General features: G+C 36.2%; 1 protein-coding gene across 8 annotated transcripts in view; it reads right to left on the bottom strand.

The window, feature by feature from the left end:
- LOC306993670 (protein phosphatase 3 catalytic subunit alpha) overlaps positions 1-26,729 on the bottom strand; it is a 165,447-nt gene extending 138,718 nt beyond the window's left edge. For 7 of the 8 annotated variants that reach the window (XM_079603646.1, XM_079603643.1, XM_079603641.1 and 4 more), the window contains exon 1: positions 26,359-26,667. In XM_079603646.1, the coding sequence (XP_079459772.1) occupies positions 26,359-26,419 (61 nt within the window). In that variant the 5' untranslated portion in view covers positions 26,420-26,667. Of the gene's footprint in view, positions 1-26,358 lie in introns of all 8 variants that reach the window. The other variant, XM_079603645.1, reaches the window with a different exon arrangement.
- Between the last annotated feature and the right edge of the window lie 1,081 nt (positions 26,730-27,810).

Genomic DNA, 27,810 nt, shown 5'->3' on the forward strand with positions numbered 1-27,810 from the left:
ATAGGGAACAGGCACTTGGGACATAAATTAGACTTTTATCTGAAAAAAAAGATAACCTTATAGAGGAAGAAAAAGTTCAACTAGAGCTTTAAAAACTCAAATTGATAAAAAAAAAAAGCAAAAGGTGCATATTAGTTCTAGAGCTAAGTGGTAAGAAAAAGGGGAAAAACTAAACTATTAAAGACAAATGATCTCCTCTCTTAAAAATGATGTATACACTTCAAATCAAAAACTGATTACAAATTATCTAGAATATTTTTACTCTGCTTACTCTCGATCTGTATTTGAAATAGATAAATGTTCAGTTAAGGTATCTGTCTCACCTATATATACTCAATTTCGAGACCTTTGTGATGAAGAACTAAGAAATAGTGAGATTATTTAAAACAATAAAAAAAAAAAAATCGCCAGGCACAAATGGTCTGTCAGTGGAGTTGTATCTTTGCTTCTGGGATATAATTGAAAATCCTATATTTGAAATGTATAAGGAATGTAATAATCCAACTATTAAAGGAATTACCATCTTCAGTAAAGAAATTAGATTGTCTCAGCTTGGATGATACCATTCTTTTTTTGAGAGATAAATAACAGCTGCACCGCAGCATTGCAGTTAATACATGAGTTTTCTGGTGCTTATGGATTAATGCTAAAAAAAAGTGAAATAATGTGCCTTTATGATTCAAAAGAAAAAAAGTTGTTTTGCAATATCAGTAAAAATCAGATTAAATATTTAGGAATAAGTTTTACAAAGGATCTAGCAGAGAGGAAAAGAGGAAAATTGTTCCCTTGAACTCGCTCAAACGCTTTGTCAGCTGTTTTAACCTTAGAGGCTTGCTTTAAAGCAGCTTTGACAAAACCGACTGTTTAGGGGAATACTTGCCAAAATGGGAATTTGTATATGATATTGTGTGTATTTGACTGTTTAAGTGCAGTGAGCCATAAAAAAACACAACTCATTTTGGTACCCACGAACTGTTTAACAGGTGGCATTCTGTGTGCGCGCTTTAGGTGCAAGTGTGAAACCTGTGGGTATGAGTAAAATAATGCACAATACCTGCGATCCTGTGCTTAAATTCAGGCCTTGTAACTATTCAAATGAAATGAGTGAGAGGGTGTCAACTCGCTGTCGAAAAAGAGAAAGCAAGAAAATGCAGCTGGTGTCCGTGTATCGATACTGCGAAAATGAGTATTGGAACTGTTTAAGATATTTCAGTATTAATATGCATCGAAACATTTATATTTTTGACAACAATAACACAAAGTTTATTTTGTGCAGAATGGATGACAAGTAGTCCAACAATCAACTACTTATTTAGTGAGTTGGACTACTTTGTCTATATTTGTATCTTTGGGTTCTTTGTTTTAAATTAAATTAGAGATGCAACTTTGCAGCAAAGGTTTAACTGTGGGTTAACATGTAGGACTCCCAAGTTCTTCACAGGAACTTTCATACCAAAGCATATAGCCAAATACAATTCATAAATCATATTACTAGAAGGATATGCAACGTGTCTGCCGGGTGGGAATTCCTAAATGCCAAAAAGAAGATCCCAGTAACCCCAAATATACATGAAATAATATAACATATACATAAAAAAATACATGACATCGTTCTTCACAGCAAACTGCAATGTCTGGATGGGATGTATGTGAAATGTTCAGCTCGATTTGAATATGCTGCTTTAGTCAAGGTTAAAAGGCATACAAAATAACTGAGGTGGGTAGACTTTCAAACTTCTTTTAATACATGAACAGATTTCTGCTGCAGAGCATATAAAACAGCTCTATTCACGCCATGCCAACTCTCAGAGTTTAATTAGCTGTGGATAATCACCCTTAAATCTTAAGAGTCAAACAAACTCCATAAGCAACACGCTGTCTCCAGAAGCTCAAAATAATCTAGACATGGCCCTGAAAAATCAGCAAAATAGCCCTCTAGAAGTTTAGGCCATGGAAGTGTGCCCAACAATTTTGTGAAGCATTACAAATGAACAGGCTTTTATTAGTTGCCCTTCATAAAGAGCCCATAACATTATAATATACAAATTATAATAATGCAACAGCACATGATAAATGTCCCTGCTACCAAACTGTGACACCTGCAAGGCTTAAGTACAGCTTTAGATTTTAGTGATGTTATTCAGACTGAATGTGTGTGCGTTGAATGCAGACGCATTCCTAAACATACACAAGGCTACAACAGCACGCTCCTTTCAAGGACTCAACCCCGCTCATGGTTTAATGAAGAAAGCAGGCGCACACCTGTTCGCTCATGTAATGAATGTAAACAAAGGCCAATCAAGTTCCAATCAGCGCAATAAAAATATACAAAATAATATTTGACTCAGCAGCTGTATTTACAAAGCTGTAATGGAGCAGAATAATGTGAGCTTCTGAGGGTGAGAGGTGATGGAAGACTGGAAGTATGTAGCTCTGGAAACTTGAATTGGGGAACCAAAAGATGTAACAGGACTTTGTGGATTCAGTAGTTAGGCCTACAACACCATACCATTTCAGTACTCAATACCAACAATAGGGAAATTTAATGATTTTTTAAATATCCATGAGAATTTTATAAAGCAGCATAAAAATGTAATTGTTATTTATTTATTTACCACAGTACTGGTACTTACTTTTGTAATTTCTAGCACTGATGCAATCATATATTTTTCTCACAATACAGCACACATTCTTCTTAGTGCTTCACTATTCAGTGTTTTTCAACCACACATAATGATTATTTGAGGTTTCAGAGATTTAAATATACATTTAAATGAAGTACTATATAAAAAAGACATTTATATTTAGTTAAATTCAAATTCCATATTGATTCCATTCTGATGTATATGGAAGGTACAATAATAATCCTTCCAATTATAAAATTTGACAAACCGTTTTATTCATATCAGATGCACATAAACAATAAAGTTTATTCATCTCTCATGTTCACTGGCCACTTACTTTTATGTATTTCAGGAAAATGTATGAATTTACATGATGTAAATCCAACAGATCGTCTTAATTGAAAACTCATCATCACGCGTTGCATCAACAAACATGATCATTATAAAGGTGTTTAAATGACAAAACACATTCACTTCCTCATATTTGACAATCGGAATATATCATAATTAATGATATAGTTAACCAAGTTTGTGAATATTTTGAATAAAAAAAAAAAAAAAAAAAAAAAACAATACATATAAGTATTGTGGCTGCATGATGCATCGGCATGGAAATAATACGTTCTAAAATAACGATCACCTTAAAAAAACTCTCGCTGGGAGCTCAGCTAGAATACAGACAGCCGACTTCAAGTGTTTCTTTGGTGGAAATAAAGCTTCGCTGTTTGGTCTCTCCGCTATAGTTAATCAAGTGTGTACAGTAGTAGTCTCCTTGTCTCTGATAAGTACGGCACTTTAAGCATGGTGCACTGCTGGTGTAACTTTGTTTTCGGCCAGAGGCTAAAAACTACAGCCAGAAGTAGGAGCTAGTTCCACATGTGCCCGGACTTCCTCCTGACCGCCAAGCAGGTCTCGCTCCTCTGCTGCAGCAGCAGCTCCGGCCGCCTCCCGCTCCCCCACCATCCGCAACTGCCCGCTGCACTGCGGCTCGTACAGGTATACAGCCACGAGCATCGGATTCGTGCGATCACCAAAAATGGTGAAAAAAATGGAAATCCATTTAAGGGTTCAAATATTGGCCCTTGATTTCTGTCACTTCCCTGTAGATGAGATTCCAAAAAAACAACAACATGCAAGCGAAGTTAAACATATGACATTCACTATAAAACCAATATAATTATAATATAATGCATCACACTTGTGCATTTACCTTCAACTGTTTAATCTTCAACATTGTTCATTTAATTCTTATAATAATAATAATTCCAAAATGTAATGATTATAAACATGTACTATAGTAAATTATATTATTATTATTTATATTATGATCAAGGCCAATAAAAACTTTGTTATTGTAAAGTAACGACTTGACTTGATCCTTATCAGGACTTGACTTGCTTTGGTTTGTCTGCACTGCAACTTGAGACTTACTTGTGACTTGCTCCCACCTTTTTAAAATAATATAGGTAATGAGGTACCCAACCAAACACAGAGACCTCAATACTTTGTACACAATACACAATAACGGTAACAATCGTTAGAACAATCGAATTAGAAAATGAATACAGACAAATGACTAACCCTAACAACAAAAGCAACAATAAAAGTGTAAATACGACTAGAAAACCGTTAACTATTTAATTATTCATGCCCCAGTACATGATGGGAACACCAGTATCAGAAAGTTGAGTAGGTTTGACCAAATTTTGAATAATTGGAAACAAACAATTTCAAGGTTTTTTTATTTATTCTTATTATTTATTATTTTATTTAATATTTAAAAGCTATACTAATACTAATATAGAGTAAAGTATACTAATACGAGTATAGAGTACTAATATAAAGAGTACTAATATATACATTTTATATTTTTTCTTTATATATTCAATTCTTGCCTGAACTTACTTATTCAATTTAGAAATTACTTTGTTTTTTTCTGTAGAATTTACCTCACCACAGAATATTTTTTATCAGTGTATAGTTGAAACTTCTCAATATTTTACTGCAAACAAATACAAATCAATGAACCTACTTTATTTAGGGCAAGATACTAGTATAATGATTGAAGAAGAAAAAAAGTTAAAGCTTTTGTATAAAAAATATTTTTTTTCAATGGTTTATTATTAAATTGGTTATTAAATGGTAGGTTATTAAATACAACAATGTTTGATTTGTTGTGCTTTCTCAGAACACATCCCAGAACGATCATGTGGAAGGTGAGACTACCTTCAAATATGGTTACAGTGACATACAGTTACAGTGTGTAAAAAACATTTTACACACACAGGTGTTTACACTAGTATTTAGCCCTGACAACTTGTGATCTGAACACAAAAAAAATATGTTCATGACAAGTTTAAACATGGGTTGAGCCATGATAACATGCTCAGTAAGTCTAATTTCTCTGCATTCTACATATATGCTGTCAGAGCAATGCACCATTCCCAGCCATCCACACACACTTGTGTTTATTGTATTAAAAAAGTATGTATTTTTAAACTACAATATTGAAATGTGTTTTTAAATTAAAATACTTTAGGGATACTGCACTCGTACTCATAAAATTGCTCCGATATCAACAACCGATACCACACAGAGTGTGCACAGTGTTTGTGTCCAGACAAAGAAACACTGACAAAAGAGTATAATGGGGATTTACTGTTAATCAAACTAGAAAAAGATAAAGTAATCACTCACTCCTATTGACTGAAAAACTTTTCTAACTTTATAAAGATGAATCTAGATTTAATTTATACAGTGATGAATATGCAGTATTATTTCACATTTGATTACTTTATTCAAATGATGTACCTAAAAACTACTATTACCTGAAAGACCCTCAAAACAGCTGTTTATATAATTTGTAGCCTTTCTTTGTTCTATTGTATTTATTTGTGCCATTTTGTAAGTTGATTATTTGTTCTTGTTTTATTAGTGACTGATTGCTTGTCTTTAATAATATTTAAAAATTATATTAATTAGACTAGTAGTTTTGGCTGTAGTACGAAATTTGGAATAGAGAATTGTGCTCTAATTGGTTTCTAAACATTTGAACCACTGACACAATCCTAAGCATTGAGCCCTGCTCGAGCAGCTCTAAATATGTGCTGTGCAATTAAATGATAAATATGCAATTAAATATGCAAACGCAATTAAATCAAATATGATAGAGCAATAGAATTAACTGTGAAAGTAACAGAAGCTTATACAATTCATTTTAACATGCTTAAGCATTAAAATAACTGAAGGAAATATGTTTTTGCTAAACAAATTAAGCCATCTAATATGATTGATATTCTTTTATTTTCTCTACCCAATTATTGAAAAATTACAAATGCAGTGAAAATACAGGTATCGGTAAGTACCAAGAATTAAAGTATCGGACTCGTTCTGGAAAAAATGGTGTCGGTTTATCCATAAATTATGTCAGAATTTCTTCATTTTCACATATTTAAGCCTATACACGACTCCAGACATGCATTTTTCAGAATATGAAACTTCAAGATTCTCTGCCAACTTAAAAATATATATATCATTCAAAGTGCTCAGCTATGTACTTTTTCAATGGAAAGCATTTGGAATGACTCGGAATGGACATGTTGCAACACTGCTTCAGGAACGGGAGCTTGGCCCAGAATAGCACAATTCACCACACTCTACAGAACACAAAGAGAATGTTTGTTTGTGAACAACAGAAAATAAATCCACTGGACCTCTGCACAAAGTAAGCAGTAAGTTTTTATGTTGAATATGGGCTCTATTGGGCACTCAAACAAGCATGTACATAGGTTTGTATCTTTCCGGCATCTGTTTTTAAAACCTTATATTTGCCTGCCCTTTTACCATTATAAATTGCTGACTTTAGCTAATTTAGACAAACTGCAGAGCTCAAAGCTGCCCACTCTCTCTTCTGCTGCCACACTAGTGGTTTGGCATGAGTTCCAAACAGCTCTCTGCTAATTTACATACACACACTCACTCACAAATGTATTAGCTGGCAGGGCTAACAATTCTGTTTTACTTCAGGTTTTAGAAGCCTTTTTTAATACATTGTGGCCTTGATTCATTGGACTGTTGTCTGTCACATTCCCTGTCCATTTGTAGTAGAATGATTCATTCAGCTCCACGTCAGTTTCAGGAGCAATAGCACAAACTGTAACAAGCTCTTCCACACTTTTTTGTCCCAACTCGTATTAAAAGATAGAGCTCTTTCCATTAAAATGGCAGTTCCAAGTGTCCGCATCTGAACGTATGAAAAAGCAGCAAAAGAGCTACGTGAAGATTTTTCCACATTTTCCATTGTGTTCCACCGAAAAATAAAAGCATACAGGCTTGAAAGTAAATAATAGGGAACAAACGGAATGTAGGTTGTTTTTCAGACTAGTGCTCTATTTCTCTTGGTAGTGCTGAAATGAGCTACATTTAAAGCAAAACAGAAAATCAAAACAGACTGTGTGCAAGGGATTGCATGTGTTCCAACATCCTATTCCATGAAAACAAACCAAAACAGCAAAGAAGTGACAAACGCAGATGACTGAGGTAGGGTAGGGCTGTCACTTTTGTGAAAAAAAAAAAACGTTTGCGATTTGAGACATAAGTGATTTTCCATGTCTAAAGACGTTTCCATTTTCAATGCCAAATATAGACAAATCCACGGACAACAAACAGGCATTAGGACGAATGTAAAGAGGGCGCTTGAGAGAAATCCAGAAATTAACTCTAGACAGGAGCATGCAGTATATAGCCTATTCATTATATTTACTTAACCTGTTAGTAATGTCTTGATTATTTAATGTGTTTAAATAAATTTGTCCTGAAAACAAGTTATGACTGTCACTGTGTTTACAGTACTTTTTTTATTTGATTGTAGATTATATCTAAAAATAAATATAGCAACACATTTTATAATTTGGGCTCTATTGTTAATTGTAACTTTTAATATTACAGTAATGTGTACTTAATATAGTTTACAGCATTAGCTAAGATATATATATATATTTTTTTTTTTATCTTTAAGAAAATTATAACTATAGTAAAATGCATTTAAACACATATACACATTTGTAAAACAAATACAAACAGTTTAATTAAAAAAAAGAAACAAAATGTTGTTGTTTCCCCCCCCCCCCCCCCTGCCGTCCCGAACCTTTACCGAACAGTGACTTCAATACCGAGGTAAGTACTGAACCATCATGTCTGTGTACCATTACACCCCTAAATAACAACCAAGAGTATAATAAATATATTTCTGTACTGTACTAATCATGGGAATGAACACTATAATTGTAGAAGTGTTAGGAATTAAGCTATATAAGCTAAGGATGTTCCTCCAATTGTACAGTATGTTTCTGAAGATGAATTTGCGAGATGAGAAGCATAAAAGGCAATATATCAATTAGTATTATTTTTCAAAAGTAAGGGGCAGGTTATTTTAAGGAACAGAATCATCTCAGAATGTTTGGCTATAAGCTAGTTTCTAATTTCATTCAGAATCTGAGCAGAACAATCTTTTATTTTTGCACAATACTACAAGTGGCTGAAAGATATTTTTGTGTCATTTGAGCCAGAGCTGGAAATCGCAGATTATCGCCCAGTACTTGAAGGTTGTGGTTTGTCTGTACGAAGCACCGTGGTCTATCCAAGGTATGCTTCCATCTATGTGGGATCAGCTGTTGGAGCACTGCTCTCATGTAGAATCAATAGGTTACTGTCGTAACCCCGGTTCTCTGAAACATCGAGTGGAGAGATCCACCTATGGGAGAGACATGGACAGCTCCCTGATAGCCCAATACACTCATAGTAAGGTTCTGTAAGCCAGAGAAGGACGGTCACCAAAAGGGGCGGTGCCTGACACGTCCCATAATCATGAACCTGCAATCCTGACGCACACACATTACTGCTGTAAACATGCAGGACATGAAACGTGTGTGGCACACACACAATAATAACCTCAGCATCACACACACACATAGAAGAACACAGTTAATTTTCAGATGTTTTATCAGTTTACTTATATTATAAGTACTAAGTTTTGTACCTCGCTTCTTGATATTTTTGCAGAACAAAGTTTACAGTCTGCCATGCATGAGTTGTCATCATTCATTTTGAAATATTTGCACTTTTTTTTTTTCTTCTGCTGCAGCTGTCTCTGTGCACTGAAAGCTGTTGTCAATTACATCATCAGTATCGGTTTACTGTTCAATCACTGATACTAATATCAATTTCTGATACTGTATCAGTTTTCGATATCTGAGAATTTTACAAGTACATGAGCTCAATATCGGTACCAATATCAGTATTGGTATCGGTACATCCCTCACGTTTTGTTCTTCGTGACTTGACGGGGGCAGTAAGCATTCTGACAGCAAGTATGCAGTCTGGCTGGGTCCAAGATCCTCTTAAGATTATCACTTGCTTTTTACATTAAATGAGACTAAACTACCACTTTACTAGGATCTTCTAAAAGCCAGATATGTAGAACATGGCCTTTGCAGTGTTATACAAATATAGCAGTTTTCATCTGTATATTGATTGATCACATAACAACAGATAATGTGTTATGTGATGATATAGTACACCTGGAATGTGACAAAGCAGAAGAACACATATTTGGAATTCAATGGCTTCGAGCCGAAATGTAGTCAGGCACTTCTAGCTACACAAACTCAATTTTGAACTTCGTGGCATTCTAAAATGTAATTTATAATTCTATGTGTCAGTGTTATACTGTCATGAAAACCTGACATTAATCGGCAATATAATTTGGTGACACTAGTGGTGCATAAATTACACACTTCACATTTAAGAGAACCACCATGAGATCTGTTACTTTTATGACATTTATGACATTATTATGACATTCCAACATGTATTCATGCATTTGCTGGTAACATGACTGGTTAACCTTGATAAATTCAAATGATTAATGTCAGCATGAAATGAAAAATCACTTAATCTACTTTCTAAATGCATGTTATGGATCTTGTTTTGAAAGATTCATCCACCATGCATAGGTTTCATTATTTTTTAACAGAGTTCTTTCTGATGATGTATGCAATATTTCTCCAATCATTTAGTCCGCTTAAGCTCACATTCAGATTTCCCTCCATCCAATCTAAAACCGATAGATAGAACCAAGGCCCCACTCTATTTTTTTTTCTCTTTTTTTGATAATCCATTTTATTCGGATTTACATCACAATATGGAAGAAAAGATCTGTTGCTACTTCTGTTTAATCTTGACTTCTTTCAAATGAGTAAATATTATAATGGTCAAAACATGGGAAATCAATTTAAGCCTTTAAGAACGTGTTTTTAAGCCTTGCAGTTCAATAGGAACACTTCCTATAACACCCTATGTTCTTGTTACATCATAAGAAGAATGGCATCTATGCTGCTAATATTAGTCAGTCTGTCTTTTCCTTATACCGAGGTTACCATAGTCAGTCGGATCCAGTCCATATCCAGATCAGATGATAGACCTGCACTTTGACATGACCAAAACGCAACCCTGAATATCAGCAGAGACCGTATTTACTAGACAATCCCCTGTGAAGATCCTCACTAGAGACCACAAGAAACAGACAGTCCTCCGCACAGACCCTATGGCCAGCTTCTGCTCCATACCGGCATGACGAATCTGATCTTCAAGCAAAAGGATTTAAATGCTACCGATCCCAATCGGATTTCTGACTTGTGATGCAGCCTGAATCATAATGACACTGTGTTCATTCGGAGAACTGGCCCCTGACTGAGACTGGTTTCTCCCAAGGTTTTTTTCCTCCATTCTGTCACCTGATGGAGTTTTGATTCCTTGCCACTGTCACCTCTGAGGACAATTCATATTCAACAATATTTATGATCTGACTGTACTAACGAGTACTATTGAATGAGATCTGAACTAAGCTGGATTAAGTTTTTTTTTTTTTTTTTTGCAGAACTGCTTTACAGATGAAATTAACTAATTTAATAATTGATGATGACAACTGAACTGAATCAACACTGAACTGACTTCCGCTGAACAACAGCTGAAATGCATAATTTTCCTGTTATCACTGTAAAGCTGCTTTGAAACAATATGTATTGTATAAAGCACTGTATAAATAAAGGTGACTTGACTTGTTTATTAATTATTTATAGTGTTCGACCAATATTGATTTTTTGATTTTACATTCAGCGACATGACATGAATATGACAAAATGGACACCTGGATAAAGCACAGCATAGTTTGAAATCAAGGGTTTAAAATTTGTCAATCATGCATCTTCAGTAAAGCTGAACTCTTCTCCTGTCTGCATTCAATTCCAATGGACCGACCGTCATGCACAGAATACATGCAATACATGCAACATGCACCAATGCAACAATTTTCTAAATGTCATAATAATTTGTTAAAAAAACAAGTATTCATTACTTCAATGAGCTCATTGTTTCTGCCTTTAATTATTACATTGTTTAAATTAATACATTTTTCGCTAACTATGATTTTATATATGTGCATTTCTGAATGACATAACTTAGACAGTTACCTCTGATAAGAGATCAGTCTAAATTGTAATGTGGACATTTTCTGTAAAGCTACTTTGAAATGTAAACGATGTGTATTGTGAAAAGCGCTATACATATAAATGTGAATTTAATTGAATATGCTAATTTTTTGCAGGCTACAAATGCACACTTAAAGGACAAGTTCGGTATTTTACACTTAAAGCCCTGTTTACAGATCGTATCTGATGAAATAGAACGGTTAAGTTTAAACTTTGGACAGATGCTGCTGTCGCGAGAATTTTAGGTTTATATCGCTTTCCTCCCCCACCCCCACAATGGCAGTCTATGTGCACTGGAAGATTCCTTCCTAAAACACATTAAACTTTCGTTTACAAAGACGTGAAACTCACCGAGTGGTCAGGGGTGTTCACTGATACGGTCCCAAAAAAAAATCACTGAAAAAGATGCATTCCAACAGGTTTTATCGTAGTTTTTGTCCAACTCCATGACTTGTATTGAATGTGCTGTGTGAGGTGCGATATTACTCCGCCGCTGGAGTGTCTATTATTCAAGCTCTCAACGGAAGAATCACGGGTGTGACACGTTTGGCAAAATAGGTCCACAAAAGCTAAATAAACCTAAAATTCTCGTGACAGCAGCATGTGTCCAAATTTTAATCTTAACCGTTCTATTTCATCAGATACGATCTGTAAACAGGGCTTTAAGTGTAAAATACCGAACTTGTCCTTTAAGGCATGTCATATATCGGTTGACTAATTTATTTTTTTGTATTATTCTTATCTCTGGTTTTTCAGGTGGGTCCATTTCATTTGTGTCTTTGTTCTATTGTAGGTATATATATATATATATATAATTAAAAACCTAATTAAGGTAATTAAAACAGACCATAATTAGCAGTGACATTTCTTTAAGTGTGTGCTGAATGGAATGAAATTGCAGACTTATAAACCTGTCCTAACGTGAATGAACCTGCAGCCAGAAACCACTCACTCAAAGCCATTCTGGCTGTTTTAGCCAAGCCTGGTTTTGTGAAAGAAATATGTTTGCCTAAAGCCTTTAAGGAATGTTAACCTGAAAACTGCACAAAAAAGTCTTACATTGACGGTTTAATTATACATATTTGCTATGAAATGGCTAAAAAGGTGATTTTTCAAATCAAATCAAACAGCCATTGTTGCCAAGTAGATTCTAAGTATTTGAATGTAAGAAATAAAAATAACAATGTAGTTAGTCATAATAATCAAGTCAAGGTTTCACACTGAAAATAAGGAAAATTAATAGTAGATCACTTTATTAACTCAAATATGCACTTGTGCAGAGGTTTAGAGACAAAATCTCAAAATACATCAGATGAGAAACTCTCAATAATATTACACGGCACATCGCTGAACTTCTATTACTGAACCCTGAGCTAATATAGAAAATAAAACAATGCATTTGGTCCTTTGTGTAATTTGTTGTAGTAGAACAAGTGTCAGTTTTAATTTTGGTGTGTGTGTGTGTGTGTGTGTGTGTGTGTCCTGAATTTTACATTCCTGCAAAATGTTCCTTTCAGTGCATAACTAAACGCGGATATTCAATTTTGTCTAGACCTATGGTGTGTGCACATAATTTACTCTAGAAAATAAATGTATTACAGTCAATTTAGTAAGGTTCTTCTGAAGGAGATCAATGTACTGTGACCTGCAGGAGACAGTAATTTTAACTGAAATATTTATGAATATGATTTTTGGTTCACATCTGAACCAGAGCTCATGTTCTTCTTCATGATGTGGATTTTGGTGACAACTGGCGCCACTAGTTGCAAACGTCACAAAGCAGCTGATAAGTTACCAGAAGCCCTAAACACTTCAGTGATTATGAGATGAAGACGACAAAAAATAAACACCACTGATAGCGGTCTTGATGACAGAAATAGACAGGTATTAAACGCACACACAAATCATATTTCACAGAGCTAAACCAAATGTTCTTTCCTTTGAAATAATTTGCATTCACCATTTGTATGAGCCATTCATGTGAAGACTTTTAGAAGAAGCTAGTCTACCAGGCTTATATCATTCTGCAATATTAAATCCAGCTCTGTCAGGACATTTTCATATACCCCATTTACCCAGAATTCCCAGCAATCATCAGGGTAGCATTTGTTAAAAGGATAGCAAGGTGTAATAAAAAAAAGTATGAGATAGATCCCATTACATCCAGTGAAGTTAAAACACTTTCATCCATTCAAATGGTCCATAGTATGGTCAGGCTTTCTGATTTCCTTTGCTTATTATCAATAATCTGTGCTAAAGTAATGACAACATAATTTAATAAGGGGTCATGGTATGCATATGGTCTTGGTGGCTGTGGAATGAGGGATGAGGGATTTCGGTACCAAAGGCAAAATCAACCATGTCATTTGCAGGGCGACACAAACCACTATGAAGAGCCTCAGGCTGAAAGGCATAGACTAGCTCACATTCTAGCTCTTGCAACCGTTAAAACCATGCTAGCCCCACAGAGACATACTAATAGGTTGAACAACAAGGCTGAGTACACAATCTTTATGGTATGAAGTAGACAGTTAAATACTAGTGGATTGCACTAGTTTTGAAATGATCAAAACAGCAAATAAAAAAGTAATTGACCAATAAACAAAAGAGGATTCTTTTGAAGCCGTTTTTGTCTGACATCAATAGGTTACAAGTGAACAATAAGATCGAGCTAATAAGTTGTTTATAAGTCCAGTGTTACACGGGTTTTGTTTATTCACAGAGATAAACAATTAAAGGCTTTGTTGTTGTTTTCATCTTGGATGAACTCGCACCACGACAGGACTCATTTATTTAATAACAGGATCAAGGCCTTTTGCAATAAAACTTCCCGGTGTTATGGACATTGCCATCTTTGATTCTGTCACTATAGTTACCAGAGCTGTTGGTTCATACAGATATGTAGTCAAACAGCTACTAACAGCTTTAAAGGAGAACTCCGGTCAATTTTAACATTGAGTGCTGTCAATACAGAAAACAACGACAAAAATCGGTGTTGCCTACACCCCGTTATCCTATTTTTACATCTGAAATAACATCATTTTTATTCATATCTTTCACATCTACTGCAGTCAGATTCACCGTGTTCACTCTGAAGGAATCACTCAACATGGCTGGGCACTTGTAATGACACATCAAGGATGATAAGAGAAATAAAAGCAGGTTTAAAATTTGCCCCATTCAAGTCAATAGGGTGCAAATTTTAAAAAGAGGATAACACGGTGTAGGCAACACCGATTTTTGTTGTTGTTCTCTGTATTGACAGCACTCCAAATTTACAAAAAATTGAGCTCAATGTTAAAATTGACCGGAGTTCTCCTTTAAGCTGTTGAGTGAATTGGGATACATTAATTCTAAACTCGGATACTATTTTTGAGTGGACAGTATACTAATTGGGATGGAGAGACAATGAAAAGCATCAAATGCTTTGAAATCTGCAGTGATGCTGCATACTTCATATGAGCTCAGGAGTAGGGTTGGGTACCGAAACGCGGTGCCAATAGGGAACCGGTTCCGACGTAAACCGGTTCCGATTTCGGTGCCTGACTTTATTTACTGCCCCCTGTAAAACATCTCACGGCACCAATGTTCCAATACATATAAATAAAACATCTCCAGTTAACCAGCATTCATGTAGTTTGTTTGTTAAATAAGAAACGATCTAGCGCTGAAATGTGATTTTTTAAGTGCTCGTTGCCGCTGCGATTAGTGGCACGTATACAGTGTTCTCTCTTGTGGCTCACGCACACCGCGCTGTATTCATTCGGACGCGCACTTCAATCCCTTGCGGAGACTCTCTATTCGTTCCGGTGAAATCACAAAATATAATGCACACAAACGTGTCCCTGCTTGATATACAACCACTGATGAGCATAATCGGTTTTGATGAAAAAAAAAAAAAAAAACCTGTACGAACGCGGATTAGAACCCTGAATCTCTGACACGCTTGACTTAAGTTCAAGTTCAGCAGGCTCCCAGTGTCGTGCAATGTATATGCGAAAATTAGTTTTCACATGCATTTGATACGCACTTCATTGCGTGTAATACACGCATCCCACATCACTAATTCTACCCAAACATATAATACACACGCACCCCACACCACTACTAAACCTACCCTAACCAACCCATGCGTATCCTATGCATGTAAAAACTCATTTTCGCGTATAAATTACATGATAAACACACTGCGTGCTATAGAGACACATTTAGTGTGATCGGGTTGCGACATCACAGATGATGATAACAGTAGCCATTCCTCTTCGGGTAAGCCTTAATGCCAACTGCAAATATTGCATATTATCAAGTAGGCTAGCAAACACCATTGCCATTCAACAGCGAGTGTGACAACGTGCACAAACAAAATGTTTTAACAAAGTTCCAACACTTCTTTACACGAGGCTATAGAGAATGCGAATGTGATGTCACGCGTTAGTCTTATCCACAAACTCTCTCTTTCTCTCCCTTTCATTATCATGGAACATAACATTACACAGAGAAGTACACAAAATGCTCGTTACAACTAACAGTAAACAAATATATACACACACCTTTTCAGTGGGTGCTTTATAAACTGGTAATCTGTAAAACGAATCGATGAGCTCGAGCTGTCATAAAGTGCTCGCTCTCACTTGCATTTCTGCCGTGATCAGTAACGTTAGTCCTGTCGCTCCGGAGAATGTAAGCTGGATCACGAGAAAAGTTGTACTGATCAATCCTCGAGTAACAACGAGAGTTAAATGAAGACGGCTATGTTTATTCTAACACCCAAAAAACAAAACACCTCAATTGCTTTCGGGGACATTCTACAGCTGCTCCAGTGTCGAAACAATGGCGGACTGTGTCCAGCTCACTCAGGGCGGGTCTATGCTCAAACTGCAGTGTCAATCAACAGTCGCGGAGCTTGTGCAATTCTACGTCACATTGCATTGATTCAGAGAACAGCTCGTTCTGAGACAGTGCTTATGATTTATGGGGATAAAAAAAAAACCCACTGGTTGGATTTTTATCATTATAGGGTGGTTGTGTACACACACTGACAACACACACTGACAACACCATGTAAAAGTGAATTTTGCATAATGTGCCCTTTAAATATTTCTGCTCAGTGTCAGATATTTCTCTGCTTAAAGTAAAAGTCATAATATGTGAAGACAAAATGTTGATCTTAACTTAAATGGCACCTATTATGACATTTAAAATGTTCCTAATGTTGTTTAGGGAGTCCCCAACAACAGTTTTACGTGCATGCAATGTCAAAAAACACTTTTGTTTTCGTATAATATGCATTTATTTTTACCTGATTTGCTCACCGACTCCCAAATGATTCGTTCAACGACTAATTTTTCCAAACCCCTCCTTTGCGCGACGCTAATCTGCGATTGGTCAGATGACCCAGCAGTGTTTACAGAGATAATACTTATTGTTTAAGACGGAGTACAATGATGCTTTTATCAATTAAATCGTGTTATAATAATGATTATAGTGATTATACTGCTTTGTAGTTTGTAGTAAAAACTAGAGGTGTGCCGGTTTCAGAATTGGTGATGACGGTTATGATGTGAGTCAAATGTGACGGTTCGTAACATAACCGTCGGGTTTTTTTTTAAATCCTTAAAAAAAAAAAAGCAATGAACATGCTTTGTTTTAAATAAATCACACACACTAAACAAATCCTTTTAAAAACGTAGGCTGCTTAAATTATATAAGAGCTGCATAAAAATGAATGAGTAGGCCTAAATTACAAATGATAAAATCTACATACCTTTATCAAAGAAAAAAAAAGTCGAACAACGATTGTTGTGATAATACCTTAATTAAACTAACTAAATACAGGAAACAAAAAAAGTGCAATGACATTTTAAATTCCTAATCTTTTTCGACTTCAAAGTTCCGTGACAGGAACACCAACATGTTCACTTTACTCGGTTTTAGTGACGATCTGACAGGGGTGGCTATGTTACCCGCAGTGCTAAACACTCGCTCTGATGCTGTGCTTGTAGCACAAATACACATGTATTTACGTGCCAATTTTGCTAAGAGCGGATAGCGTGTGTCTCCCCACCATGCTAGTGGATTAGCCGTAGAGTCAATTGGTTCTTCTTGGAGATAGCGGGTTAACTCCGTGTCAAATCAAACGTTGTTTATGCGCGCGCTCTGATCGGGAAAGGGGCAGATATTTCAGACCTCCGTTTATTAGGGAGATCTCCAAGATTTCTCAAAGCCGCACCCGTCTAGAAAGGATGTAGCAAAGATATTTAATGCTAATGCATGAGGCAGGCATAGTTTCATTCATTTACGATGAGATGCGCTCTAGTTCACAATGCAATGCAAGTGAACGCGGCGCGCCGGCGCCTCAATGTCACGGTTATTATATTGTCTGCTATATTATTAAATACATGCAATTGGTTGATGAAACATTTATTAAAATTAAGGTACAATTTGTACAAAACGAAATTCGCTTTAAGGAAAGGCTTACAAAGCAAAACTTATATGAAGTGGTAAAAATAATTTCTGACGATTTACAAAACAAAACTTCATTAAGTGGTAAAAACCATGTCTCCCGATGTATTGCACATATTATGATCCTATCTAAAAAAATTTTTTTTTTTTTTTTTTTTTTTTATGTTTGTAAAAAATATTTTAATAACACGGTTTTGGCGGTTATAGAGTTCTAATGACGGTGTTTAACTATAACCGTCGGTCTCACGGTTATATACTAACCGTCACACCCCTAGTAAAAACAAAAAATAAGATAAAGAATTTAATGTTATGTTATAGCGAGCATAGCCCAGAGTTCATATTGTAAAAGCACAATCAGTCTTTGTTTGCATTAGCCCGATGCATAAACAACGTTTTTACAAAAAAAAAAAATGCAGTTAGGCTACGTTACTATGAGGTATTACTCTATTCTTTAAGACAACTCCAAAAACAACGACAAACACTTCACATATCTCAATACAATTGTCATTGAAGACCTAGAAGCTAAACGGTGTTTACACAACAAAAGCCGCGTTTCCACCGAAATTACCCGGAACAATTTGTCCCAGGAACTTTTTTTTGCCCCAGACCGGTTACTTTCTGCGTTTACACCGCGGTCTAAAGTACCGGGACCGGGAAGATTATAAACTGCGCGCGACTTCTCCCAGTCTGCGACGGACAGTAATCAGTTTTGAGCGCCACATTTATAATAAGTATGGAGGAGATTCAAACTGTGCTGCAGTTGTTTGTGATGTATTGCGGACATTGAATGTGAGATGGCTGGGCCGAACGCGCAGAAAATGTCCTGTTACACAAATACGCGTAATAAAGCCTGAACCTCGTCGTCGGTCCAGTGTTTTTTTATAATTAAATTCCATATTTGCAGACAGACAACTCTTAATGCATGAAGCCACGAACCGCAATAGATTTTTTAAATAGAATGCTGCGTGGAGTCCTCCAGTCAATATGCGGCGTGAACACAACCAATCAGCACATTCAGCGCACAAGTCCCACCCCCGAAAGTTCCTGAACTTTGAAAAAGTACTACCTCGCCAGCAGGGACTTTCTGAGGGGGAAATATTTACCTGGAACTTCATTTAGACCCTGGTTCCTGCGGTGTAAACACACCGAGTACCAGCCCAAAGGTCCTAGTTCCTGGGGAAAGTTCCCGCGGTGGAAACGCGGCTAAACAAAATAATTAATAAGCATGCTACATAAAACATAAATGCAACAATTATTAATAACACTTACAGGTTGTGATACGGAGGAGGAAGCTGACGCAAATACACTTAGAAATGAACCTTCCTTCAAAATCGCAAATCCAAGTTTGATTGCATTTAAAAAGCAATCGTCTTCAAAATGGCGCGAACAAAGCACAAGGCTCGGACTATACTTCTGTGGTATAGTTGTATATATGAATTGTAGCCACTTAGTCTTCAAATGCTCCTCCTTGGGCAGATGAAAAAAGTTGGCTTTTGGGTCGCACTTCAGAACACAGCGTCTCGTCGCCATGATATTTTCCCTGGGCTTGGAGCGCAATAAGTGGGCGTATCGTATTCAAATAACTTGACAAGTTGACGTCATCTAGTCAGAGAAAAAGCTTCGGTCTTCTAACGATTCATAAAAATGACTCCGAGTCGACTCTTACTTTTGAAAGACAATAACTTTATATACGGTGCACTTTCATATATTTCAAACTTTGCAGGATGTTTTTGTTCACTTAGATCTATGTTACACACTACATGAAAGGTAAATTTCAAAATTCCATAATAGGTGCCCTTTAAGTGTTTTACATCAGTAGCCTATTAAACGGCGCAATTTTTCATTTAATCGGAAAACAGAAAATATTTAAATATTTAAGTTATTATTGTGTCCAGTTTGGCCCTGTAAATAAAAGGGTATTATTTTTTGACAAAGTGTGTGCGGTTTTCGTTTTCTTAAGTACCGGTTCAAGAACCGTTTAAGCACCGGAAGCGTTTAAAAAAATACAGAGTGGGTACTGGTATCGAATAAAACCCAACCCTACTCAGGAGGAGTATCTCTAGCATTAGTGAGAACACAAACACATTTGGGAGGTACATAACATGTTTTTTGACACTGCGGTGACTGTAAGCGCTCTTCTCTGAATTTGTACTGCAGCTAAGCAATTTCAGACACACAATTCTCCATCCCGCCAGCCTGAACAGATGGACAAACCTCCTCTCGCTGGAGGACCCCTGGGCTGACTATGTATTGCCTGAGGAAAAACCTCCTCACGCATTCTGTCTGAGGCCAAAAACAGGATGAAAGGTACAGTATTATGTCCAGCTCTACTAGAGGGCTTAGGGTGGAAAAGTGCACACTGGTTTGAGTGGGAGTGAGCCGAGGTCACCATGTGCATGTTGAGTGCACTCTGGCGGTGCTGTGATAGAGGTGAGGAGAGGGTACATCTATTTTAGAGAAACACAGCAGAGGTTGGACTGTTTTGGAACTGCAGTGACTGAGTAAGAGAGCTGTCATTGGGTGAAAGTGTCAACAGAGAAAATGCTGCTCGCTCTGCAACCTTCTTTCTTTTCTCTCCTTCCCTTCCCATGGATCTCTGACAGCAGCGGAAGAGTGTTACAAACTTCCAACACCTCCACCACATGAAAACGCTGTGACACTACACTTGCAGAAACTGTCCTGCCACTGACTGCTAGGTAAGTGGAGATCTCAAGCAATATACCTACCCAGCTGACGCCTCTGAGCAACTGTCACCCAAAGGATCTCCTTCACATCAAAAAGGACACAGTACAAGGGGTAGTCGTAACTAGGGATGTCCCGATGTGAATGTTTGACAGTACGTTTATTGACTGATGAAATAACACACTTTCTATGATTCTATATACTTTTATGCAACAATAACCCCAAGATATTTTGAGGAGTGTGGCTAACCGGGCGGTTGCTGGTCCCCATTGACTACCATAGTAGGAAAAAACTATTATGGAAGTCTCTGGGGTACATCAACTGTTTGGTTACCCACATTCTTCCAAATAACTTTTATTTTTTTAAGAGAAGAGGGAGACGTATACGGGTTTGAAACGGCTTGAGAGAGTAAATGATGACAATTGAATTTTTTTGGGAGAACTATCCCTGTTAATAAAACAACAAAATACAAAGAGCAAATCACTCACTCTTGACTGAGAACTTTAATAGTAGCTTTAATATGAATCAATGTACAATACAGTGAAGTCTATGTTGTGTTTTATTTTCATATTTGTTCATTTAATTACTTTCTTCAATGCGGTTAAATACACCTACTGTAGCTGAAAAAATAAAGCACTGTTTATTTCATTTGTATATTAAGTTGTGTATGTGTATCTTTGTTCCTAATTTTTAATAACAAAGAAAATAATGACAAATATTTTTTATCTTCGCCACTTTGGTCTGATTGTCTGCCATTCTTTTTTATTTTATATTTTGTTACCTAAGGCTTTGTTTTTAAAATAGGGACATTAATTTGGCTGTAATGCTCAGTCACTTGCAAAATAGTAAAACCAGCATGAAACGGAATCGTGATAAAATCGTGATTTTCCTGAAAAAAATCGTGATATTATATTTTTGCCACCTCGCCCATCCCTACCGCGAAGGACAGATCGTTATTCGTAAATTTGTAGACATTTTATAAAACATGGACCTTTATTTTTATTAAAATGGCTTATGTCTGTCTGCTACAGGATCATTTTGAAAATATAACTATTAGTAAAGTAATTCACATTCCGTTTTGCTGTGTGAACAGATATGCAGTTACGGCGATCTGTCACGCCACATTAAAGAGCATTAAAACAGCGTAAGTGTGGCATGAGATTGTGTTGGCAATTGAGGCAACTAGGAACGTTTTTTGGCAATAAAATGAGTTTAACTCAAAAGACAACATAAAAATAAAGAAATTAATATCAGTATTTAAATAATGTATTTTGAAAATAAGTAATATTACAAAATTAAGGCAACGCTGGCATTCAACGTAAGGATTGTTAGATATCTTATAGGTTGAGGGAAAAAACCTTTGAATTCTTTTGAAGTCTCAGAGTAGTCGCCACCTCTGAAAAGTCAATCAGACATTGATATCAGTTGTATTTTGTTTGTTACTTTCCCAACAAATATTAATTATTTTTAATAACACTCTTTATTTATTGTTAAGTGACATAACAATACAAAGATGAAAGAAGTGACTGACATTTCCCATGAAAAAAAAGACAAAGTTGAAAGGAGTATCTAACAGGATACTGGTAGTCAGAATATAAGGCGAACTAACACAAGGGTCTGTTCCCGCAATTAATGGTTTGTATTAAGGTTTAATACAGAAATATATAGCATATAACATCCTCTTTCTCTAAAGCAAAACTTGGTTTGATCACATATATTAAAGGTGCAGAATAAAAAGTTGAAAGCAGAACTGTGTTTGTGAGTGAAAGTCAACAGAAGGGGGGGTTTCTCTACAGGTGTCTCAACATTGAGGTATGTCAAGTTACTTAAGGTTCTGTTGCTAAAAATGACTCAGCTATCCAGCAGGGATCAGCTACCGGGATGGTGGTTCCCCCCCTCACTGTGTGCAGTGCCTGCGCCTCCGTTCAAGAGTCAAATGTCACATGCTATTCGTCTTTAACTGCAGCATAAAACCAGCAGACAATGGTCTCACGCTGAGTTTAGATGGACATCACAGGGAGAAGTAAAAAACTATGTTGTCTACTTTCCAGACAACCTGTGCTAACCTTATCAAAGTGGAATACTCTAAAAAAAAAATATAATCCAGCCCTGACCTAAGTAAAGAGAAATGTGAAAAGTAAACAAGGCACCATCTTATCTTGTCCTTTCATGGTACACAGTTGTTGGAATGCTTAAAAACAGTGATCACTGAAAACAAAGTAAGAGATTCTACTACTTCTGTGCCTGATACTCCTGAAACAATCTGTGAAGATTTGTTTGTACTGAAGCACACTTTTAAATTAAACCTGCTGTTTGTGGAGGAATCTGTTGGTCTTATATTATGAAGCCAGTCCAATCTGAAACTGCTCTGCGCTTTTCCACCGCTTACAAATAGCTGGTTTCAAACCAGGAACCACTAATGTCAGAAGCCAAGGGCTGGATATAATAACCGTACCAAGATTTAAAATAACAATCCCTCACTGAGAGACTAACATGAAACAATACTAGATAACCCTTTCCAAAAAAAAAAACAAAAAAAAATCTGTAAACTGCAATTAACCGATGTGGCTAGGAATGCAAAATAGACAATCATTCAAAAGTTTAGGGTTGGTAAGCTTTTAAAAAAAAAATAGAACAAAAGCAGCAGATATGTTACTTGTTCAGTTCACTTTTTTCATCAGATATATGCCAAGTAGGATGTACTTCTAATTGTCATGTCAATATACAATGCCAGATCTGCTCTGATGTGGTGATCACAGATTCATCTGCGCAGAGAGAAGAGCTGAAGCACAACCCATGTAAAAACAAACAAACAAAAACTCTGCAATTAATTGCAATTTTATGTTTCAAACCAAGATGGCGATAGAGAGGCAAAAGTGCAATACTACAGCTTTAAAATAAGTTATTGTTAATTAATTTGAATGTATATTTTAAATTTGATTTAAAACTGTGTTAGCAAAGCTGATTTTTCAGAAGCCATAACTCCAGTTCACATGTGTCACATGATCCTTCAGAAACCAGTCTAATACTGCATTGGTGCTCAAGAAACATTTCTTATTATCAAAGTTGAAAATGGTTGTGCTGCTTAATTTTTTTCCCTTTTTTGTGGAAACCATAACACATTTTTTAAAGGACTATTTGATGAACAGAACACATTTTTAAAGGACTCTTTGATGAGCAGAACATTGAAAGAACAGTATTTACTTCTTTTTTTTTAGCAATGTAAAAGTCGTAAATGTCACTTTTGGTCAATTGATTAAAAAAACCTACCCCAAACTTTTAAATGGTAGTATATATCTGTATCATAAACAGCTGATAATGAGTATTTCTGTAATGTATCATTAGCCAATATTTCATATCAGGTTTTTCTTATTTTTACATTTAGATTACCTGAGCCACAATCTAATGCTCACTTAATCTTTAAAAAAATACACAATTTTTTTTAGGAACTGTTAAGTGTTATATTTAATTGCAAAATAAATATATATTTTTTCATACTGTATATTATAATGTTGTGATTCAAAAGTTTACTTGTATAAACTAATATAATACAGTTTGTTATTATTATTATTATATATATATTTTTTTTTTAACAAAATAGTATTATTAATAGTATATTATTAAATATATATTTTTATTGAGTTTTAATATTGGCCATTTATCGGTTATTGGTCATTATAAGATTGAATGGCTTAGTATAAGATTACTGGCTTATTAGTATTGGCCAGAATTGTTATATCGATGCATGCCTAATGTGGCAATATGAACCAGTTGCAACATCCTTTTTTTTTTTTTTTTTTTTTGTCTAAAATTTTAAAAAAAAATTATTAGCAAATATCATATGTGTGAATTGATTGCAATGAATATTATTCCTTGCAATATCTGACAATTGCAGAGTGATAGTGAATAAAACTACTCTGGATTTTAAAACATTCTCTTGGTTAGTAAAGTCACTTGTCATTTTTGCAGTACAAGAACCAACAACATTTTGTTGGAAATGGGCTAACAGAGCGCAAAAACTAAACAAAGTCTAAATGAACAACAAGCTTGTATATTGAAATTTGCCCCACAGTGAGTCACACCCAAGGACCATGGAAGTGTCTCTACCAGCGTATGTCTGTTTCTGTACCTCTTTCCTTGTCAGTCAGCCTCTGAACACATAACGACTCTATTAGCATTAGGAGTGGTGGGTGAAAAAGTAGCAGTGCACAACATTACATAAAAGCTACTTGCCTGGTGAGGATCATTTAAAAGCAAGGACACCCGACTAAAAGCTTCATCTCTCAACAGCTTAGAGCGAATGGCAGATAATAGATCTATCTGATTGAGCGCTGCTCAGTCAGAAGCTACAAAAGAAATCATCAGTGCTAAACTGTTCACTTAAATTCAGCTTCTCTATCTGATCAAACTGGCCCAGAAGCCCTTCTTGGGTTATTACAGTAAAAATAAAAATGCAAACACTAGGAAAGGATTTTTATTAATGCTGTGAACATGTTAAAGATTGAGCTATGGATATTTTAATTGTCAATAGACAAAACAAATCCATAAACATGAGAAAGGCCAAGCTGTGGCAGCTGAATAGACAATATCTGAATAATGATGCAGTGCTTACAGATTGGACTTTCCCGAACAACATATTAAACTTAGAAAACACTGACACTTAAAACATGGGAGTCGAATGTGTTGAATAAAAAAATAAATAGAAATAGCTGTGCTATGCATTGTATTATATCACCTATATTTAAGGCTGAACAACATACTGAATAAAATAAAAAAATAAAGCATAAACACTATGTCTCATACAGTCGTATGATAATAAAACAGTCCTGACCTAACCTAAAAACCTACTGCCTTAAGCCCCTTAACACCATAGCTGAGCAGTAAGGACTTCTGGAGCTCCCATTACTTAGATGTCCCTTATCAAGCTGACACATTGTGCAATAATCTCATTAAACATTTAAGTGCAACTCCTTCTTAAGGCACTCCCAGCCCTTGCCTTTTCCATCTTCTAACCAGTGAGAGGAAACTGATGTTTCACAGGGGCCACCCTACGAGCTGATGGAGGGGGGTGGGGTAAATGAGTTATCTGAGCAGCCCAGGCTCCTTTATGAGAGCAATCAATTCATATCAGATCCCCACACTTATAAAACCTCAGTCTGGCTACTGAATCACATCAGTGAGGGCATGTTCATTGGGAGTAGGAGGCTGTTGTATGGTTATGGCTGAGAGGGGAGTTGTCCGAGCTTTTGAGTTTGTGTGATCCCTTACAGCTGGATCTGCTGCAGTGTTATGCGTGATGCAAAAACCATTACAAGCCATAAGTTAATAGCTATTCATAGGATATGTGCAATAGTATTGCTCTTCGTGTGTTTTGGTTGGTAGTGCTGTGTGTCAGAAAATGAGATCCACAGCAATGACAGTAATAACAATATGATAATGATAGCAATTGACTTGAGGAAGAACAAATGGGACATGACGGCAAGTGTGTCTGTTGCACTGAATGCACAGAGGAGCCACACGGAAAGGGACTGTTTCCAAACAGTCAGGGGCCCCAACCTGTCATATGCTGCCTTATGTCCAAAATGATCATCAGGCAGTTAAAACGAGCATGCAGAAAATTCATAAACCCAGTGTTACGTTGGCTCCTTCAAGCTGTCAGTCAGTATTGTGCAATATCTACATTTTGTCCAAAAGATCCAGCGCGCAACAACACGTCCATTAAAACTCACGAACTACAACTGTTACAAATATAAAAACATTTTGTTGACTTAAAAATTCAGGCTTAATATTGCGTTTCTTTGGAAAAAATAAGACATGCAACAACTGTCATTATTACAACTACCTTTACTTCCTACTTTTACCAATACAGCCCGTCTACCACCCATTTGACCATGGGCAGATCTCACAGCCTATGATCGAGCATTACCAAACCATAGGACGACTGTTCATTCCAGGTACATGCATACACTCATATTTCAATGTTTTCTCACTTTAAATAGTCCGTTAGCCAGATCGGTCTTGAGTGACATGGGATTTCTACTTACATTTAACCACTCTGTCCGTCGTGGATAACTTCGGATCATCATTCGGTTTGTTTTCAGACATTTCCAGTCAAATGTGTGTCGATTCTCTCTGAAACTGTCCTTTAAAACGATCCGATGTACTTCCTTGCTCAACAACTCAACTCTTCCCCAAACGGGAGACGGCAGTGATATCGATCGCTTGTATCACTAGCCAAAAATACTTGCAACAGGGTGACAAATTTCAACGCTGTTACTGTAGCTCAGTCTGATTTACTGCAACACTGTATCAAGTTCTCAGCGAGCACAACCAAACATACAGCCCTAAAGGACACGCCCACTACCCTGATGGCGCCACTTATTGGTGGAGAGATGGTGACCCTATGGTCTGCTGTGATGTCAATCATAAGTGTCTGCGTAAATATTGTCATATTACAATTGTGTACTGGACTCTGAAGAGGGGAGTATAATTACAGTGTTTCATTTAACATGTGCAAGGCTACTCTGCGGATAATTTTTTCTCTCTCTTTAGCTTCATGTTTCATGTCCACATAAGTGCATTGCATATACGCAGGCAGTGTAGGCTATTGCATGAGCACATTTTCAGACGTTCATCTCTTGTATTATCTTTATCTCGATAAGTAATTCTACTGTCACTGCCAATATGATCTGCCTATTAAACTAATATATATATATATATATATATATATATATATATATATATATATATATATATATATATATATATATATATATATATATAGAGAGAGAGAGAGAGAGAGAGAGAGAGAGAGAGAGAGAGAGAGAGAGAGAGAGAGAGAGAGAGAGAGAGGTTCCATGATACTAAACAAACAAGTTCAGATTTTAACAGATTTGCCCCACCACCAAATAAACAGTGTGTGTGTGTGTGTGTGTGTGTGTGTGTGTGTGTGTGTGTGTGTGTGTGTGTGTGTGTGTGTGTGTGTGTGTGTGTGTGTGTGTGTGTGTGTGTGTGTGTGTGTGTGTGTGTGTCAAAAAGAAATCGACGTATATTTTATTAATTAAACGTTAGGTTTTCTTGACTTAAAACAAGTTACAACAAACAATTCATCGGAGGTTTCATTTGCAAAAGGATAAATATGATGCAGCAGCCATGTAACTCAGTGACAGTTACAGATTTTTAAACATGCCTGCTAGAAAACAATGGTATATGGTTGTTATAATTTTTAACCCGTTCTAACCAAGGTTATCACTAATCTATCACCTAACTTGTCCCATTACACATAGACAGCTTGTTGACACTTAAACTTGGATGATTGGATGGATAGATAGATTCCAAAACCATTATGCTAAGTTTATGTTACTAAACATTGCTGCAGATCTCTCTGAAGCCACCATATAGGTAAATTATGGCCTATTACCTGCCTGACTTCAGGGTGAAAATTTGCAAGTGGCCTGCATTGGTCTAGCATGATCAGCTGCAGTTGCACACACACA

This window comes from Phoxinus phoxinus (genome assembly GCF_949152265.1).
Source record: "Phoxinus phoxinus genome assembly, chromosome: 2".
Taxonomy (NCBI): domain Eukaryota; kingdom Metazoa; phylum Chordata; class Actinopteri; order Cypriniformes; family Leuciscidae; genus Phoxinus; species Phoxinus phoxinus.